Here is a 21,244-nt window from a genome sequence, read left to right on the forward strand (position 1 = left end):
TATCATCTCATCAGTGCCTTGCAATGTACTAACATGGGTGGACAATTATTTTTCTTGATACTGAACAAGCAAATAAAATTCGGATGGAGCATAGTGCTAATTTTTCCTTAAATCCTTTTATACTAGAAACAATACACAACTATTTAGCATCACACAATCGATACGCATTGAGATACCGCCATTTAAATGATGTAAGAACTAGAATAGCGAGGAGCCAGGGTAAAGATTTAGATGATTTTGGTTTTGAGTTTTTTGACCGTGATGATGGAGATAATAGAACAGAAAATGTTCCATCTTCGTTTGAAATTGCTGCTGTATTTGAGACAACTGATGGTGTACCTCCTAATAAAAGAAGCTTAAGAGTCTACCCAAAAATGTCCAATGGTTGTAATCATATTTCATATCTAAGTCCTCATCTGGATCCTTTAGCTTATCCTTTATTATGGCCAAATGGTGAACCTGGATGGAATACAGAGATGATGCACAATTCCGACAGAGCTACACTGATAAGGAATAGAGTAACAATCAGAGAGTTCAACTGTTCGAGACTTTTTGAAAGAGATGATTGGTTCAATGCTGTTTTGCATTCAGGAAAACTCACCCAACAAATAATTGTTGATTATTATTGTCGCCATGAAGGTTCAAGATTGATTGATAAGAAGAAACCAGGATAAGTTGAGAATAGAAACTTACGCTGGTTTATGTGACGTAATAAATTCGAGAGCAGAAACTGAAGGCATACGAGCAGGAGTGTTGAAAATTTTGCCATCATCTTTTTCTGGAAGTCCTAGAAATATGTTAAATAGATATCAAGATGCAATGGCTATTGTAAGGCAATTTGGTAAACCAGATTATTTCATTACAATGACATGTAACCCAAAATGGCCTGAAATATTACAGTCTATTAAACCAAATGAACGAGCTGAAGATAGACCTGACATTGTTGTTCGCATTTTTGCCGGTAAAGTTTCAGAACTTAAGAGACTAATAATGAAAAAACAAATATTTGGCCCTGTTATATCATTGATTCATGTTATTGAGTTTCAAAAGCGTGGGTTACCTCATGTACATCTTTTACTTAAAGTAGCTGAAAGTCACATTCCTAGAGAACCAGAAAAAATTGATAAAGTTGTATGTGCTGAAATTCCATGTCCACAACAACATCCCCTTTTATATTCTTTAGTTAAAGCCCACATGATCCATGGTCCGTGTGGTAAATTCAATGTGAATAGCCAATGTATGAAAGACAACAAATGTATAAAAAACTTTCCAAAACCATTCCAAGAATCAACTGATACCGATGGTACAGGTTTTCCTCTTTACCGCCGAAGAAACAATGGACGATCAATATTATTGAGAAACGGAACTATTGAAGTAAACAACGCATTTGTTGTCCCTTATAATGTTTTTCTTTTACAATATTTTCGTTGTCATATTAATGTTGAAATTTGTTGCACAGTCCAAGCAACAAAATATTTGCACAAATATTTATACAAAGGTTATGATCAGTCTAACTTCCAATTAACAGAAAATGGTGATCGTATTGATTATGATGAGATAGCAAATTTTTTGAAGTCACGTTTTGTTGGATCAACTGAAGCTGCTTACAGACTATTTGCTCTCCCATTGCACTATAATTCTCATGCTGTTGAGGATTTACCTGTTCATTTACCCCATGAAAACTTTGTAACATTCTCAGAAGACAATGCACTTGATGTGGCTGCATCTGAGGCAGTCCGAAAAACTAAGTTAACTGCCTGGTTTGAACTCAATCGCGAGGAAGAAATTGAGGTACTCTATCATGAGATGCCTATTCATTATTGTTTTAACAAGATGAGTAAAAATGGATTTTACGGAAATATAGTTGTAAAACTATTGGTCGATTACAGTTCGTGTCTCCAAGGCAACAAGAACGATACGCATTACGCTTACTTTTATTAAGAGTCCCATCTGCTAAATCTTTTGAAGATCTCCGAACACATGAAGAAACTGTTTGGCCAACATTCATGGAAGCTGCTCGAGCCCGAGGCTTAGTTGATGACGATTCAGAGTGGTGTCGTTGCTTAGACGAAATGTCGAATTTCGCTTTTGCTTCACAACTCAGAGAAACTTTCGCTTATATTTTATTATTTTCGTGTCCAAGTAATGCTAAAGATTTGTTCGAAAAATTTTCTATCGCTCTATCAGAAGACTTTTGTCGGGATTTCTCTGTCGAAGTAGCCAGGAATAAAGCTCTTATTGCCATACAACAAATTTTAGACGTTCATCAAAAGAAGTTAGTTGATTATGGATTACCTACAGTTGATTGTGAAAGAGTGATTTATCCTCAATTCACTGATCCTGAAAGAATGGCTGCTTCATCTAATTCCGACAGAATTGCTTCCATTGCAAATTCAGAACAGAAACTCATAATTGATCACGTAAAATCAATTGTTTTCGACGTACATGTTGCTGATAGAATAATCTTCATCGATGGTGCTGGGGGTACAGGTAAAACTTTCATTTATAACTGTTTAATTGATTGGATGGTAGGATTAAATGAAACTGTAATTCCTGTAGCATGGACTGGAATGGCTGCTACTTTACTCAAAGGAGGGAGAACATCACATTCAAGATTCGGGTTACCACTGACATTTCTTGAAACTTCAGTTTCCAAAATCTCTGTTCAATCCAAAGAAGCTGAACTACTGCGAAAAGCTAAGTTATTCATATGGGATGAAGCTTCAATGATACCAGTGAGAGCTCTGAGTGTTGTCGATAGTTTACTCAGAGATATAATGCAAATTCAATTACCATTTGGTGGGAAAACCTTTGTATTTGGTGGTGATTTCAGGCAAATTTTGCCAGTAGTTCCAAATGGTGGTAAAATCGAAACAGTCAACAACTGTATCAAAAAATCGCCACTTTGGCAGCATTTTAAAGTCATGAAATTGACCGTTAACATGAGAGCTTCAAGAAGCTCACAAGCATTTCGAGACTTACTTCTAAGTATTGGTGATGGAGAATACCCAAATATAAATGGTGTAGTTTTATTGCCAAACGACTTGATTATGCCTGAAAATGCAGATATCGTCAAAGAAATTTTTGGAACGAATGTTAATGAAATTATAAAAGACCCTGACTCTTTTTCATCACGATCAATTCTTTGTCCAAAAAATATACACTGTGATGAAATCAATCATCGAATTCTCAATATGCTTGATGGTCAATCCAAAGTCTATTTTAGCCTAAACACAATCCAAGACGACAATAACAATTTAGAGTTTCATTATCCAACGGAATTTTTAGATAATCTACAGATTTCTGGTTTACCTCCGCATAAACTTGAGCTTAAAAACGGTGCAATTGTAATGCTTTTGAGAAATCTTAATCTGGATAACGGCTTGACAAATGGGACTAGATTGAGTGTTGTAGAAATGTATGAAAGAAGTTTAAAATGTCGTATTCTAACAGGTACTAATTCGGGCAATATTGTATTTTTACCAAAAATCGATTTAATACCGTCAGATACACGATTACCATTTTCATTCAAAAGAAAGCAGTTTCCAGTTAAGTTAGCATTTGCTGTCACTATCAATAAAGCACAAGGCCAGTCTCTATCCAAAGTTGGTATTTATCTACCATCTCCGGTATTTTCTCATGGACAATTATATGTTGCAATGTCTAGAGTATCAGAAGCCAATGATCTCAAAATACGAATAGAAACTTTAACGCAATCTCGGCTACGTAACATAACTAGAAACATTGTCTACAAAGAAATTTTGACTAATTGATTCAATAAACATTTCTTTGAATTTTCTTTCATTTATATAGTACATTTTCATTACGAATTGCTCATTAAAAACTGCTTGAAATTAAACGTCTAATACGACATTTTATCAACAGGATTCTGAAAGATTACTGTTTTACATCCAAAAGTGGCAACAATTAGCTGCTGATGCAGATTTTCTGTACAGCATTGGATCAAGACCGGGTGGATATATTTTATTTGTTCATGAATTCAAAAAACCTATATTTTCTATGGAGGTGATTTCTAACGGTGTGGTCACTTATGAAAAAGGCGAATGTTATTGGAATATTGGCTTAGTAGGTTCATATTTACAAGGATGCTATGACACTAGAAATGCTAATGAAGCACTTATTGACAAAGAAATCAAAACCACTTTATTTGAAATTGTTTTTGAATATCTAGAAAGACAATACTAACGATAATACATTGAGATTTCTGGTAAAAGAATAAAAAAATTTTGCGTTAATCATCAATTTTACCAATTTGATTGTTGATTCATGTCACAAAAGATTGCAGTCAGAAAAACATATAAATATATTCCAAAATTCTCCTTCCCATTATCATAAACTTTATCAATTAATTTGTTGAAAATTAATTTTTCTCTCAAATCGTTAGCATAATTAAGCCAATATATATTAACATTTAAAACAATAATCCGACGTTATTTAACTTCTCAATCTACCCAATTACTTTTGATTCCACAAAAGTTGATAGTTTAACTTCAATCAACATAGAACATGAATTTACCTCATTCCCGCCTAAATACATAAAAATCAGATAACTTGATAACTATTGATCTGTCACTCATGTTATGTATATCAGCAGATTCAGAGTAATTTAATTAGTCAGAAAACATATAAATACATTCCAAATTCTCCTTCCCATTATCATAAACTTTATCAATTAATTTGTTGAAAATTAATTTTTTTCTCTCAAATCGTTAGCATAATTAAGCCAATATATATTAACATTTTAAAACAATAATCCGACGTTATTTAACCTTCTCAATCTACCCAATTACTTTTGATTCCACAAAAGTTGATAGTTTAACTTCAATCAACATAGAACATGAATTTACCTCATTCCCGCCTAAATACATAAAAATCAGTGATAACTTGATAACTATTGATCTGTCACTCATGTTATGTATATCGGCAGATTCAGAGTAATTTAATTAGTCAGAAAAACATATAAATACATTCCAAAATTCTCCTTCCCATTATCATAAACTTTATCAATTAATTTGTTGAAAATTAATTTTTTTCTCTCAAATCGTTAGCATAATTAAGCCAATATATATTAACATTTAAAACAATAATCCGACGTTATTTAACCTTCTCAATCTACCCAATTACTTTTGATTCCACAAAGTTGATAGTTTAACTTCAATCAACATAGAACATGAATTTACCTCATTCCCGCCTAAATACATAAAATCAGTGATAACTTGATAACTATTGATCTGTCACTCATGTTATGTATATCGGCAGATCAAATAATTTAATTAGTCAGAAAAACATATAAATACATTCCAAAATTCTCCTTCCATTATCATAAACTTTATCAATTAATTTGTTGAAAATTAATTTTTCTCTCAAATCGTTAGCATAATTAAGCCAATATATATTAACATTTAAAACAATAATCGACGTTATTTAACCTTCTCAATCTACCCAATTACTTTTGATTCCACAAAATTTGATAGTTTAACTTCAATCAACATAGAACATGAATTTACCTCATTCCGCCTAAATACATAAAAATCAGTGATAACTTGATAACTATTGATCTGTCACTCATGTTATGTATATCGGCAGATTCAGAGTAATTTAATTAGTCAGAAAAACATATAAATACATTCCAAAATTCTCCTTCCCATTATCATAAACTTTATCAATTAATTTGTTGAAAATTAATTTTTTTCTCTCAAATCGTTAGCATAATTAAGCCAATATATAACATTTTAAAACAATAATCCGACGTTATTTAACCTCAATCTACCCAATTACTTTTGATTCCACAAAAGTTGATAGTTTAACTTCAATCAACATAGAACATGAATTTACCTCATTCCCGCCTAAATACATAAAAATCAGTGATAACTTGATAACTATTGATCTGTCACTCATGTTATGTATATCGGCAGATTCAAGTAATTTAATTAGTCAGAAAACATATAAATACATTCAAAATTCTCCTTCCCATTATCATAAACTTTATCAATTAATTTGTTGAAAATTAATTTTTTTCTCAAAATCGTTAGCATAATTAAGCCAATATATATTAACATTTTAAAACAATAATCCGACGTTATTTAACCTTCTCAATCTACCCAATTACTTTTGATTCCACAAAAGTTGATAGTTTAACTTCAATCAACATAGAACATGAATTTACATTCCCGCCTAAATACATAAAAATCAGTGATAACTTGATAACTATTGATCTGTCACTCATGTTATGTATATCGGCAGATTCAGAGTAATTTAATTAGTCAGAAAACATATAAATACATTCCAAAATTCTCCTTCCCATTATCATAAACTTTATCAATTAATTTGTTGAAAATTAATTTTTTCTCTCAAATCGTTAGCATAATTAAGCCAATATATATTAACATTTTAAACAATAATCCGACGTTATTTAACCTTCTCAATCTACCCAATACTTTTGATTCCACAAAAGTTGATAGTTTAACTTCAATCAACATAGAACATGAATTTACCTCATTCCGCCTAAATACATAAAATCAGTGATAACTTGATAACTATTGATCTGTCACTCATGTTATGTATATCGGCAGATTCAAATAATTTAATTAGTCAGAAAAACATATAAATACATTCCAAAATTCTCCTTCCCATTATCATAAACTTTATCAATTAATTTGTTGAAAATTAATTTTTTCTCTCAAATCGTTAGCATAATTAAGCCAATATATTAACATTTTAAAACAATAATCCGACGTTATTTAACCTTCTCAATCTACCCAATTACTTTTGATTCCACAAAAGTTGATAGTTTAACTTCAATCAACATAGAACATGAATTTACCTCATTCCCTAAATACATAAAATCAGTGATAACTTGATAACTATTGATCTGTCACTCATGTTATGTATATCAGCAGATTCAGAAATTTAATTAGTCAAAAACATATAAATACATTCCAAAATTCTCCTTCCCATTATCATAAACTTTATCAATTAATTTGTTGAAAATTAATTTTTTCTCTCAAATCGTTAGCATAATTAAAATATATATTAACATTTTAAAACAATAATCCGACGTTATTTAACCTTCTCAATCTACCCAATTACTTTTGATTCCACAAAGTTGATAGTTTAACTTCAATCAACATAGAACATGAATTTACCTCATTCCCGCTAAATACATAAAAATCAGTGATAACTTGATAACTATTGATCTGTCACTCATGTTATGTATATCGGCAGATTCAGAAATAATTTAATTAGTCAGAAAACATATAAATACATTCCAAAATTCTCCTTCCCATTATCATAAACTTTATCAATTAATTTGTTGAAAATTAATTTTTTCTCTCAAATCGTTAGCATAATTAAGCCAATATATATTAACATTTTAAAACAATAATCCGACGTTATTTAACCTTCTCAATCTACCCAATTACTTTTGATTCCACAAAGTTGATAGTTTAACTTCAATCAACATAGAACATGAATTTACCTCATTCCCGCCTAAATACATAAAAATCAGTGATAACTTGATAACTATTGATCTGTCACTCATGTTATGTATATCAGCAGATTCAAATAATTTAATTAGTCAGAAAAACATATAAATACATTCCAAAATTCTCCTTCCATTATCATAAACTTTATCAATTAATTTGTTGAAAATTAATTTTTCTCTCAAATCGTTAGCATAATTAAGCCAATATATATTAACATTTTAAAACAATAATCCGTTATTTAACCTTCTCAATCTACCCAATTACTTTTGATTCCACAAAAGTTGATAGTTTAACTTCAATCAACAGAACATGATTTACCTCATTCCCGCCTAAATACATAAAAATCAGTGATAACTTGATAACTATTGATCTGTCACTCATGTTATGTATATCAGCAGATTCAAAGTAATTTAATTAGTCAGAAAACATATAAATACATTCCAAAATTCTCCTTCCATTATCATAAACTTTATCAATTAATTTGTTGAAAATTAATTTTTTCTCTCAAATCGTTAGCATAATTAAGCCAATATATTAACATTTTAAAACAATAATCCGACGTTATTTAACCTTCTCAATCTACCCAATTACTTTTGATTCCACAAAGTTGATAGTTTAACTTCAATCAACATAGAACATGAATTTACCTCATTCCGCCTAAATACATAAAATCAGTGATAACTTGATAACTATTGATCTGTCACTCATGTTATGTATATCGGCAGATTCAAGTAATTTAATTAGTCAGAAAAACATATAAATACATTCCAAAATTCTCCTTCCCATTATCATAAACTTTATCAATTAATTTGTTGAAAATTAATTTTTCTCTCAAATCGTTAGCATAATTAAGCCAATATATATTAACATTTTAAAACAATAATCGACGTTATTTAACTCAATCTACCCAATTACTTTTGATTCCACAAAAGTTGATAGTTTAACTTCAATCAACATAGAACATGAATTTACCTCATTCCGCCTAAATACATAAAATCAGTGATAACTTGATAACTATTGATCTGTCACTCATGTTATGTATATCAGCAGATTCAAGTAATTTAATTAGTCAGAAAACATATAAATACATTCCAAATTCTCCTTCCCATTATCATAAACTTTATCAATTAATTTGTTGAAAATTAATTTTTCTCTCAAATCGTTAGCATAATTAAGCCAATATATATTAACATTTTAAAACAATAATCGACGTTATTTAACCTTCTCAATCTACCCAATTACTTTTGATTCCACAAAGTTGATAGTTTAACTTCAATCAACATAGAACATGAATTTACCTCATTCCCGCCTAAATACATAAAATCAGTGATAACTTGATAACTATTGATCTGTCACTCATGTTATGTATCAGCAGATTCAGAGTAATTAATTAGTCAGAAAAACATATAAATACATTCCAAAATTCTCCTTCCCATTATCATAAACTTTATCAATTAATTTGTTGAAAATTAATTTTTCTCAAATCGTTAGCATAATTAAGCCAATATATATTAACATTTTAAAACAATAATCCGACGTTATTTAACCTTCTCAATCTACCCAATTACTTTTGATTCCACAAAAGTTGATAGTTTAACTTCAATCAACATAGAACATGAATTTACCTCATTCCCGCCTAAATACATAAAAATCAGTGATAACTTGATAACTATTGATCTGTCACTCATGTTATGTATATCGGCAGATTCAGAGTAATTTAATTAGTCAGAAAAACATATAAATACATTCCAAAATTCTCCTTCCCATTATCATAAACTTTATCAATTAATTTGTTGAAAATTAATTTTTTTCTCTCAAATCGTTAGCATAATTAAGCCAATATATATTAACATTTTAAAACAATAATCCGACGTTATTTAACCTTCTCAATCTACCCAATTACTTTTGATTCCACAAAAGTTGATAGTTTAACTTCAATCAACATAGAACATGAATTTACCTCATTCCCTAAATACATAAAAATCAGTGATAACTTGATAACTATTGATCTGTCACTCATGTTATGTATATCAGCAGATTCAGATAATTTAATTAGTCAGAAAAACATATAAATACATTCCAAATTCTCCTTCCCATTATCATAAACTTTATCAATTAATTTGTTGAAAATTAATTTTTCTCTCAAATCGTTAGCATAATTAAGCCAATATATATTAACATTTAAAACAATAATCCGACGTTATTTAACCTTCTCAATCTACCCAATTACTTTTGATTCCACAAAAGTTGATAGTTTAACTTCAATCAACATAGAACATGAATTACCTCATTCCCGCCTAAATACATAAAAATCAGTGATAACTTGATAACTATTGATCTGTCACTCATGTTATATATCGGCAGATTCAGATAATTTAATTAGTCAGAAAAACATAAATACATTCCAAAATTCTCCTTCCCATTATCATAAACTTTATCAATTAATTTGTTGAAAATTAATTTTTTCTCTCAAATCGTTAGCATAATTAAGCCAATATATATTAACATTTTAAACAATAATCCGTTATTTAACCTTCTCAATCTACCCAATTACTTTTGATTCCACAAAGTTGATAGTTTAACTTCAATCAACATAGAACATGAATTTACCTCATTCCCTTAAATACATAAAAATCAGTGATAACTTGATAACTATTGATCTGTCACTCATGTTATGTATATCAGCAGATTCAGAGTAATTTAATTAGTCAGAAAACATATAAATACATTCCAAATTCTCCTTCCATTATCATAAACTTTATCAATTAATTTGTTGGAAAATTTTTTCTCTCAAATCGTTAGCATAATTAAGCCAATATATATTAACATTTAAAACAATAATCCGACGTTATTTAACCTTCTCAATCTACCCAATTACTTTTGATTCCACAAAGTTGATAGTTTAACTTCAATCAACATAGAACATGAATTTACCTCATTCCCGCCTAAATACATAAAATCAGTGATAACTTGATAACTATTGATCTGTCACTCATGTTATGTATATCAGCAGATTCAAATAATTTAATTAGTCAGAAAAACATATAAATACATTCCAAAATTCCTTCCCATTATCATAAACTTTATCAATTAATTTGTTGAAAATTAATTTTTCTCTCAAATCGTTAGCATAATTAAGCCAATATATATTAACATTTTAAAACAATAATCCGACGTTATTTAACCTTCTCAATCTACCCAATTACTTTTGATTCCACAAAAGTTGATAGTTTAACTTCAATCAACATAGAACATGAATTTACTCATTCCCGCCTAAATACATAAAAATCAGTGATAACTTGATAACTATTGATCTGTCACTCATGTTATGTATCGGCAGATTCAGAGTAATTTAATTAGTCAGAAAACATATAAATACATTCCAAAATTCTCCTTCCCATTATCATAAACTTTATCAATTAATTTGTTGAAAATGTTTTTCTCTCAAATCGTTAGCATAATTAAGCCAATATATATAACATTTAAAACAATAATCCGACGTTATTTAACCTTCAATCTACCCAATTACTTGATTCCACAAAGTTGATAGTTTAACTTCAATCAACATAGAACATGAATTTACCTCATTCCCGCCTAAATACATAAAAATCAGTGATAACTTGATAACTATTGGATCTGTCACTCATGTTATGTATATCGGCAGATTCAGAGTAATTTAATTAGTCAGAAAAACATATAAATACATTCCAAAATTCTCCTTCCCATTATCATAAACTTTATCAATTAATTTGTTGAAAATTAATTTTTTTCTCTCAAATCGTTAGCATAATTAAGCCAATATATATTAACATTTTAAAACAATAATCCGACGTTATTTAACCTTCTCAATCTACCCAATTACTTTTGATTCCACAAAAGTTGATAGTTTAACTTCAATCAACATAGAACATGAATTTACCTCATTCCCGCCTAAATACATAAAAATCAGTGATAACTTGATAACTATTGATCTGTCACTCATGTTATGTATATCGGCAGATTCAGAGTAATTTAATTAGTCAGAAAAACATATAAATACATTCCAAAATTCTCCTTCCCATTATCATAAACTTTATCAATTAATTTGTTGAAAATTAATTTTTTTCTCTCAAATCGTTAGCATAATTAAGCAATATATTAACATTTTAAAACAATAATCCGACGTTATTTAACCTTCTCAATCTACCCAATTACTTTTGATTCCACAAAAGTTGATAGTTTAACTTCAATCAACATAGAACATGAATTTACCTCATTCCCGCCTAAATACATAAAAATCAGTGATAACTTGATAACTATTGATCTGTCACTCATGTTATGTATATCGGCAGATTCAGATAATTTAATTAGTCAGAAAAACATATAAATACATTTCAAATCATATGTTTTCTACTTATATGTATTAATATTAATAAGTAATGTTTTATTTCCCATTTTTTCAACCTTACAGTCTATCTGGGATGCTTTTGGTCTGGAGTCAGTATTGTATTCAAGGTGTCTGGAACTCATTCAATTATTGTTACGAAAATTTGAAACACTATTTAATTTTGAATATATTAACGGGTTCAAATTCAGTGCCATTTTTTCGATACACTTCGATTTTTTTGGTACATCGCAACCAGCTGATTTGTTAAGATTCAAATGTATCATACTGAAGTGGCTGTCTAAACAAATAGATAAAGCTATCAAAAGGGGTCGAAACACTTTGTCTATTCCGTTAGATGTTTTTTACGAATGCTTAGAGAAAATTCCTATTTATTAATAAATGTTTGATGGCGTTTGTCTGTGAAAACTTCTGTGAGCTAATTGATTCACAATTCTCATTTCTATTCACTATTTCTTATTATTTCCGTGTTGATGACATGAGAAGCAAAGTTGTTTTCTAAGATTTGAATTTTTCAATTCTATGATCGCTTTTCTTCATTGTTTCAGTTCATGCAAACATATATTGACAGTTTTCATGAATAATCTAATCATTTGTTTTCTGTACAGAGCTCCAGTAAGCTAAACTTTTATGCGTATCAGTGGAGAATATTGGCTGCTGACAAGTTCTTTATAAAGGACGGAATGATATTGTATGTTCACGAGTTAGAAATTCCAACAATGTCTCCAATTATCATAGAAAAAGAGCTTATGGTTTTTGATAAAGGTCATGCCTATTGGAGTGTCGAAAATATCACAGTATATATTAATGAATTGGCAATTGAATTAGCTTCGAATGGTTCAACAAATGGTATAGAGATAGACCTCGAGACAAATGATGTTATTTTCGAAACAATCATGGACTTTCTTTGTTTGGAATACAACATTGACTGAACGAGTTCGTCCAATTTGACACTGCAAAATTTCACACACAAGTTCGTGTTAAGTAACATCTTATACTGGATAAATAAATACAAGTACTTTAGTTCATATCAAACTTTATTGTTAGTGTTCTTTAATTGTCAGATTATCATACCAATGTTAGCTTTTTTGATTACTTGACACTACCTCACAATCTCAAAACAAACATATACGTCTGGTAACAAATATACGTTATCCTCGACTCATAACTAATACAACAGTTATATCAGTCATGTCTCGATATTCATTTTCAAGAGTTTGCAAGTACCATTCATTTTAGAATTTCAAATATATGAATAGTGCTTAAAGAAGAACAAATGTTCAAAACGTACTTTCGGGTCGTTTCTTGGTGCTTATAGTTTGCTATCACTAATAAACTTATTCTAAAATTTATTTTCTACCCGATCCATAAGTCCAAATAGTTGATCGTTGAAGTTTCACTAAAAACTATAATAATATATACAATATTAAAGACTTTGAGTTTGCATAAATTTTTAATCATTTGAGACGGTCATCTTATCACTTAAAGATAAATTCAAAACAAAGATAAAATTATATGTATTGAAATTGGAAAAAGTTAGATATCAAAATTAATATTCAATTGATTACCATTACCTGCGCGAATTATTAAAAATTTATGCAAACTCAAAGTCTTCTTCTCATTTCTTACAAATTTAACATTGGTCTATTTAAACTCTTTGCAGAATCATCACTTTTTAATGAGTAGTTTAAATTACCAATAATTTATAATACAGATTTAAGCCAAAGTTATTCAACGCGATCTTTTCTGGATACTTGAAACTCTTATAAAACTTTACTATAATTTACTGTAACTAAATGGTAAACAATTGACTTTTTTTCTTGATTGTTGAAGATGAAACTTATTTACATTTGATTCTGAATGAAAATTAAATTAATTATTTTGATTACATTTGATTAACACAATTTTCTACCATGAAAATGAATGAATTATCCGATTTTTCATTGATATAATTAATATTTACACAATTGAATTAAAGTTGAATAACAATGAATACGAATGATGCTCGTTGATTGTTGCCCAAATTATCATTTCAACAATTAAATCACTTGACAGGTTCTAATCAATGGACATTCCTTCCTGATTATCTGTATAGAAATTAAATATCAAAAGATAATTACAATCAAATGAATATGAAAATTAACAGAATAATACAAATCACAATTACAATACAATTGTAATCTAAAGGATTGTATTAATTGCGATTCTATTTTTAAATTGTATCATAAAAAGATGAACACGATCATCAACAGCGATTATTTCAAAATTTTCGAGTTGATATTTGAAATCGAACTCACCTCATAAAGAATAGTTCGATAATCTTGTCCATTCTTCTTAATTGGAAGTATAAGATTATCTCGACGAAGAACATAAAACCAATTCATCTTCGGTGAAAATCTCAATCTGATCGATTCATGTTCGAATTAATCCACCAAGATATGATATAATGTTGCCTGAAGGCAAATAAGAAGAAGAAGAAAAATTGATAAAAATTGGTAACTAATTTTGTCTTCTAATTTTGGATTATCAACAATTAAAGTTAATTTCATTGAAAAATACTCACCTTTACAAACACCGGCGGTTTCAAGATTATTGCCACAGGCAAATCCTTCAATCCTTCAGGATACTCTTTCTGCTCCATTATCATACAAATCACGAGATTCATTTGATTGATTGTTTATCTTCATGATATTATATTCAATCTTATGAATCTAATTAACATAAGAATTAGGTTAAAGATTAGATAGTCAATAGGATTAACGATTAATTCATCTTAATTCTTACATCTAATAGTTGCCTTAATTCATTGACTTCTTATCTCGTAAATAAAATAAACAATTTCGGGATGAGCATGTAATCCAAGTTTATCACACCAATTTGAGATTTTACATTTCTAAGAGTTAATTAACAATTAATTATTAGTAGAATTAAGAAATTAACTTGACAATTAGTCAATTAAATGTACCATGGTGTATCACAACGTAGTCAAGTATCCTGAAACCGCACAAGAAGGCGGAACATCAAGTATAATTATCATTAGTTAACCATCAGAATTAATCAATTATATTTTACTTTTTTTCGTAATAATAATAAGCATCAAGAGGGTAAAGGTAAACAATTAACCATTAATTAGATAGAACTAGTTTAGTGATTAATTTGTGATTAAGAGGAAGGAGAAGGGAAAAGTATCATAGGGATTGTATTCTAATTTATATAATAGATTGATTGTTGATTTGATTGTTGTGTAGTTAATTGTGATTACTTACTGATCCTAATCTGAATGTTTGTCTGCAACCTCCACAGAAATCATGGGAACATTGGACACAATGGAAATGCATACATCCTCCTTTGGATAGTTCGTAATGGAAATTACAATTGGGACAATCGATTCCGAATTGTTTGAGATGAAGTTCTAATTGATTATCTGAGTATTCTGGGTCATTTAATCGTTTCCATTCAGTGAATTGATCACAGGTAATTCCGGTATGTTGATCTTCCCAAATCTATCAGAATCATGATGAAGATGATTGAATATGAATGAAAAGATAATCGATTAGATTGTAAACTTTAATACATTTTAACAATTAGATTTACCTTATGACAAGAGGCACAATTAACGATTTTACAATCAGGACAGGTAATTGTTTTAGCCGCTGGATTGGAAGCGATAAAACCTGATGAACAATTAGTACACCAACGGAAAGATGGATCTTTAGATAGAACTTTATCTCGAACTTTTCGTTGCCAAAGTTCGTGAAGATCAGCTGATACCAGAGATTTAACCAGTTGATCGAGAAGGGAAAGATAATCACAAACAGAATCTTCATCGTCCGATGAGATTACAGGTTCGGAACAAAAGGGACATGTGATTATGAACACTGAGGCCTCACGAATTTGAACGGAAAAGTATTGACGTAAACAATTAACACAGGCCTTGTGAGTGCACGAAATCATTGAGACCATATCACGAATATGAAATGAACCTGCACACAGTTCACATTCATATGCCGATCGAGCATAACCAAAGTGAGGATTCAGCGATTCCTTATCGATTACAGGTAATTCAGTGATCGGTGTAACAGGTAATAAGGTTGATTTACCGTTAGAACCATCGGCCTCCGATACTGTTACTTTCTCCTTTAGATTTGTTAATGGAACAACTTTTTTCTTCAAACTTTTTGTAACTTTTTTTTCCAGCGGATTTTCAATATTACCAATTGATTGAGTTTCTTGATTATCTGATTGTTTCTCTTGATTAACTTTCTGATGTTCTTTTGATGATGATGATTCTGTTATATTGATTGTCGTCTCTGATTGTGAGGATGTTTTTAAAGTCTCCATAGACTCTTTGATTGGTTCATGATTGGATTCATCTTCTTCTGATTGTTGACTCCATTTGTCTGAATCATTTGAATCAAAATCATCTCTATTAAGTATTTCAAAATCTCTGTTAATTTCCTCATCTTCCTCTTGGGATTTATCACTTTTAGCTAAATCTTCATGGTTTCCATCTTCATCCGAATCATCATTATAACCATCAATACTGTTAATCCCCAATTGAGATAATCTTTGCTCTAAACTTTTTCTCAAATTTTCATAATCCTCCATTTCTTTATCATCATCTTCTTCATCTTCATCTTCGTCATAGTCTCTGTCTTCGTTATCGTTATCTTCTTCATCATCTGTTTCTTTATCTTCCACTGAATCAGACCTTAATCTTACAAGTTCCTCATTCTCTTCATCCTCATCTCCATCAATTTCGTCAACATTTTCTTCATCATCTTCGATATCTTCTTCCTCTTCCTCAATAAGAATATTTTCCTCAATCTCTTCCACTTCATTAACAGCGTCAAGATATTTAACTTCAATATCCACCAATCGATCGTCATCTTCATCTTCATCTTCATCCTCATCATTTACATTGGTGCCAACATTTATCTTCTCTCTCATCTCATCTTCATTGTCATCTGAAGGTTCAGAAAAATATTCACCAGAAGATGAAGATGATCGAGATAAAGTTATTTCATCGGCTTTAAGTTCATTTTTATCATTTCTCAGGGACGAAGATGAACATTGTAACAATCGTATCGACTCTTGGTTCTGCTGGTTTTGGTTAGTTAGCAAAGCGATCGGAACAGCGTCCATATTAGATTTACCTGAACCTGATTCCTCGATATCGAGACTAAATGATTTTACATCTTTCTTTTCATCAGATTTATCTTCCTCCTTCCGTTGGACACATTTATCGATTGCCTGCCAAATATTACCTTTGGTTAATCGTAAGGCCAATTTAGCGTCTTTCGTTGTAACTAAATCGATCGCTGTTAATTTATATTTCTTCCCGAGGCGTTTCTTTTCATTCTGAACTAATTGATTGTTGGAAAGTGTCAAAACTGTTTCAATCATATTATTCCAGTTCTCATCTAACCAATCTAAAGGTGAAGTTGAGTTAAATGTTAAAGCGATTTCAATATCATCAGCGGTGAAACCTTTTTTCTCGGCATCTCGAAGTAATTTGAACATTTGAAAGCCCGATTGTAGTTGAGATTGGGCTGAAGATATCGAAGCTGTTGTTGATCCAACGGAAGCGGCACTTTGATTGGTTCGATTATCAATCGATAAATTTTCATTGCTCATGAATTTACCGTTAAAACCACTCGAATGACCCAAGTAACTTAAAGCATTTGGCTCAGTTCGAGTACCTGGAAATAGCGGTTGATTGTGATCTGGAATAGTTTGATGGCTCGGCAATTGGTTCATCGGTATATTGCCATTTGTAAATTGTACATTGATTGTGAACTGTTGAGGTAATTAGAGCCAGCGTATACTGCTAATGGATGGTTGATCATTTCACAATTTGGTGAATTTAATCCGATGTAATTGTTTGATCGTAATCTATTTACGTCGTAACTTGGAAACATGGAACCAGGACTTACAATTGATTGACTAGAATTGATTTGATTTAATTGTTGGCCCATCATTGGATATTGATTTGGATACGATGGATAAATTTGCTGATTTGTTTGCTGTTGTTGTTGATTGTGATAAATTGCTGGTAAATTCAATGGAATTGGTGAACCAGCAATTCCTAATTGTGGGTTTTGATTAATTGGCTGATTAACTAATGCTTGAGGTGTGATTAATGGTTGACTTAATTCATTAGAATTAAAATCAACAGGTTTGTTAGCCTGATTAATTTCACTTGGACTTTTGTTAATTCCCACCAATCCAGTATTATGATTTTCATTCAAATCTTTACCCTGATCATTTTTAATTGTAGTTGAAGATGCATCAACTGATTGCTGTTGTTTAATCTGTTGATCACTTTTAATTGTAATCTCATTATTTTCAAATTCAATTGGTTGTTGCTGTTGTTTTGATTGTGGTTCATCATTAACTTTAATTGTTGTTGTTTCACTTTTCACAGGCTCAGCCTCCTTAATTGTTGCCCTTTTATTAGTTGAATTTCTGATTAGATCAATTTCTTGTTCCAATTTTTCAAAAGTTTCTTCAATATCTTTGAAATTATTAGATGATAATGGACTCATTGACCTTTCACCTTCCTTTTTATTATCTTTATTATTCTGATGTTTATCAATTGAATCTCTTTTTCTCACAGAATCAGGCCAATCCAATTCACTATCAATCGCTTTATCCAAATGCTTGACCGCAGCCTTATTATTACTATTGATTAGATGACCATCATCTTCATTATCCTGATGATAATTATCATCGTAATTACCGTTATTTGTTTTAAATTGTTTCATAAAATCATCACTATTTCTCATGGAATCAATTCTCAATGGAACTGGTTCTTTCCTTTGAGATGAAGTTGAAGCAATCAATTGATTAGCTTGATTATCATCATGATCATTATCTTCATTTTCATCAATTAATGATGATGATAATGATTGTTTTCTTTTTCTCTCTTCTTTTCTTTCAAGTCGACGATTTTCCCGTTCAACTCGTTTCTCATTTTCTAACCTTCGACGAAGCTCCTTCTCAATCTCCATTTGTTCACGAATTAAATCACTGGTTATAACTACTTCAGGTCCCTTTTTACCAACCGATTGATTAGCTGATTCGACTGATCGATTCTCTTTCGTCGGCTCTTCTTTCATTGGCCTTGGTTGTTTTCCCCGTTGACCGATGCGCTTCAATCGACTGGGATGACTTTTACCACACATTTCACAAATCTCAGCGTTCGGGTTATTCACATAGGTACAAGCATAACAAGTCCACAATTTATTTGGCTCTAACGAAGATGCTTGACTAAATCTATCATCATCTTCCTCATCAATTTCATCATCTTCCGATTGGCTTGCGTAATCATCTTCATCTTCTGAATCGGTTGCTCTCATTGAGTAACGAGATGACGTAAGTGACCTGGGAATTGATGTTGATCTTTGATCAAACATTTTATTCCGAGATTGTGATGAATGATTTTGATGATGATGTGGATGAGGATGAGGATGAGGAGGATGGGAACGATGGTGAGAAGATGATGAAGATGAGACGGATGATTTTCGCATGATTCCAGGTGAGCTTTCACGAACTACCGATGACCGAACTGATTGACTTGAACCACTTCGCTTGGGGCGATTCAAGTTAAGCGATCGTAATGATGGTGAGGGTGACGCTCTTAAATTATTATTATAAGAAGAAGGTGGTAAAGGTGAAGGACCAATACCACCCCCTGGAATCATCGGATACCCTCCTGAATACATTGGATAAACAGGATTAATCCAATAAGGTGGAACCATTGGTTGTTGATGATTCTGTTGTTGCCATTGCTGATTAACTAAATATGAACTTTGAGATCGTTTCATTGAACCATTTCGACGATTAACTAATGATGATAATCTACTCTTATTACGAGTTAATGTCCCATGATCAGGAAAATCTTCATCTGAAACTTGATCATCTCTATCATCCAACCCGAGATCCTCCATACTTTGAGCAAGAGAAACTGACCCCATATGATACTGACCATGTTGATTTAATTGCGCTGATTGTTGATGATGATAAGGTGATGCTCCGAAGTTCATTGGATGATGAGGAGGAAGCGCTGGATGATTAATCATTGATGATTGATTATGATGATGAAGATGATTAGCTGATTGCTGTTGTTGATTGATAATCATTTGCTCTTGAATGGTCACCGGTTGTCCAGTTACTTGGTGATAATATTGATTTGAATTGATATATGGACTGTTCAGATCCATGAGACTCAGATTTTCCTGGTAAAGATTGTGACCATTTCTTTTTCAACGGAAGTGCCGGTGGTACAACATTTCCGGCTGAACCAACCTCACTTGACCATTGCTCACTTGATAAGCTACTGCTATTAGCACTCGATAGATTTGAACTTCCGGTTCCAATATTTGAACTTCCTCTTCTGTACTCTTCATCAAATGGACGAAGATAATTGTAATTTAAACGCTGTTGTTGATTCGGTGATGGTTGAGATTGTTGATGTTTTGATTGTTGGTCATTGAAATATTGTCCTGATTGATTTAAATGATCAACTGATCGGTAATTTGATCCAGATTGATATTGAATAACTCGAGTTTGACCAAATTGGGGTAAGAATGATCCATTTGGATCCTAATCACAATTAGAATATGCAAATTTTAAATTATCAAGATCATTTTGGTTAAATTTTCAATTGTCATTTCAAATCATGCCTTTCATTTCCCTAATCAATTATGCTTAATTGTCAGTGATTATCATGATTATTTTTCTTTCTTTCTTCTTGTGTTCCAGTTGAATGTTAACCAAAGATGAGATTCGATTACAATTAACTAATGGTAAACAATCAATTTCTTACCTCTTGTGGTTTTTTCTTTCTCCTTGGAGGTGGTATTGGCATCTTAGATGGATGATGATGAGAAGATTCTGATGATTGGAATTGTGAGATTATTGATTGTGATTTAATTGTGTTATTGGTAATCGGTGATGATGAAGCCAATCGTGATTCGGAATGAAAATTAACATTAACTGAAGATAATGAAGGCGATGGTGATGGAGATGGAGATGAACTTTGAAAGGGACGAGTTAAAGGTGATATCATTTGATTAGATCCATTTGATTGCTGAAATTTTAAAGAAAATTATTAACAACAATTAGCATATTCATTAACTGAATCAATTAACTCTTTACCTGGTTAATTGTTTTTCTCAAATGAAATCGTCTCTTGGGATGACGGTGATACATATCATCACAGGAAATACAAAAGGTTTTTGAATCACATCGATCACATTTAACTGAACTTCCGGAAGAACCACAAAGATTACAATTAATTGAATTAGTCGAGTTAATTACCATCCTTGATGATCCTAAATTAACAATTAGT

At 30.9% G+C, this 21,244-nt stretch overlaps 3 protein-coding genes across 3 annotated transcripts; 1 reads left to right on the plus strand and 2 right to left on the minus strand.

The window, feature by feature from the left end:
• Positions 1-795: 795 nt before the first annotated feature.
• LOC128396721 (uncharacterized) lies at positions 796-3,773 on the plus strand. Its single transcript, XM_053357329.1, has 2 exons — positions 796-1,791; positions 1,890-3,773. Exons 1-2 carry the CDS (start codon positions 796-798, stop codon positions 3,771-3,773), a joined length of 2,880 nt encoding a protein of 959 aa, XP_053213304.1.
• Positions 3,774-14,692: 10,919 nt separating this feature from the next.
• LOC128396722 (MATH and LRR domain-containing protein PFE0570w-like) lies at positions 14,693-17,800 on the minus strand. Its single transcript, XM_053357330.1, has 3 exons — positions 15,484-17,800; positions 15,156-15,392; positions 14,693-14,782 (listed from the first exon to the last, which is right to left on the minus strand). The coding sequence occupies exons 1-3, from the start codon at positions 17,647-17,649 to the stop codon at positions 14,693-14,695; spliced, it is 2,493 nt and encodes an 830-aa protein (XP_053213305.1). The 5' UTR covers positions 17,650-17,800.
• LOC128396723 (E3 ubiquitin-protein ligase lubel-like) lies at positions 17,740-21,222 on the minus strand. Its single transcript, XM_053357331.1, has 6 exons — positions 21,052-21,222; positions 20,720-20,983; positions 20,067-20,496; positions 18,874-19,957; positions 17,826-18,213; positions 17,740-17,784 (listed from the first exon to the last, which is right to left on the minus strand). Exons 1-6 carry the CDS (start codon positions 21,214-21,216, stop codon positions 17,740-17,742), a joined length of 2,376 nt encoding a protein of 791 aa, XP_053213306.1. The 5' UTR covers positions 21,217-21,222.
• Positions 21,223-21,244: the final 22 nt, after the last annotated feature.

Source organism: Panonychus citri, unplaced genomic scaffold (assembly GCF_014898815.1).
Source record: "Panonychus citri isolate SS breed McGregor unplaced genomic scaffold, ASM1489881v1 Contig00026, whole genome shotgun sequence".
Taxonomy (NCBI): Eukaryota; Metazoa; Arthropoda; class Arachnida; order Trombidiformes; family Tetranychidae; genus Panonychus; species Panonychus citri.

Excerpts from the sequence above, each read along its gene's own strand:
- LOC128396721 (XM_053357329.1), top strand. The coding sequence starts at position 796 with ATGTTAAATAGATATCAAGATGCAATGGCTATTGTAAGGCAATTTGGT. Across the intron at positions 1,792-1,889 it reads ATCGCGAGGAAGAAATTGAG|TTCGTGTCTCCAAGGCAACA; the intron begins GTACTCTATCAT and ends GGTCGATTACAG.
- LOC128396722 (XM_053357330.1), bottom strand. The coding sequence starts at position 17,649 with ATGAACCAATTGCCGAGCCATCAAACTATTCCAGATCACAATCAACCG. Across the intron at positions 15,393-15,483 it reads ATTGTGCCTCTTGTCATAAG|ATTTGGGAAGATCAACATAC; the intron begins GTAAATCTAATT and ends TGATTCTGATAG. Across the intron at positions 14,783-15,155 it reads AAACATTCAGATTAGGATCA|AAATGTAAAATCTCAAATTG; the intron begins GTAAGTAATCAC and ends ATTAACTCTTAG.
- LOC128396723 (XM_053357331.1), bottom strand. The coding sequence starts at position 21,216 with ATGGTAATTAACTCGACTAATTCAATTAATTGTAATCTTTGTGGTTCT. Across the intron at positions 18,214-18,873 it reads GAGAAGGAGCTTCGTCGAAG|TGATCAACAGATTAAACAAC; the intron begins GTTAGAAAATGA and ends TACAATTAAAAG. Across the intron at positions 17,785-17,825 it reads TCAATTCTAGTCAATCAATT|ATTACGATCAAACAATTACA; the intron begins GTAAGTCCTGGT and ends CGACGTAAATAG.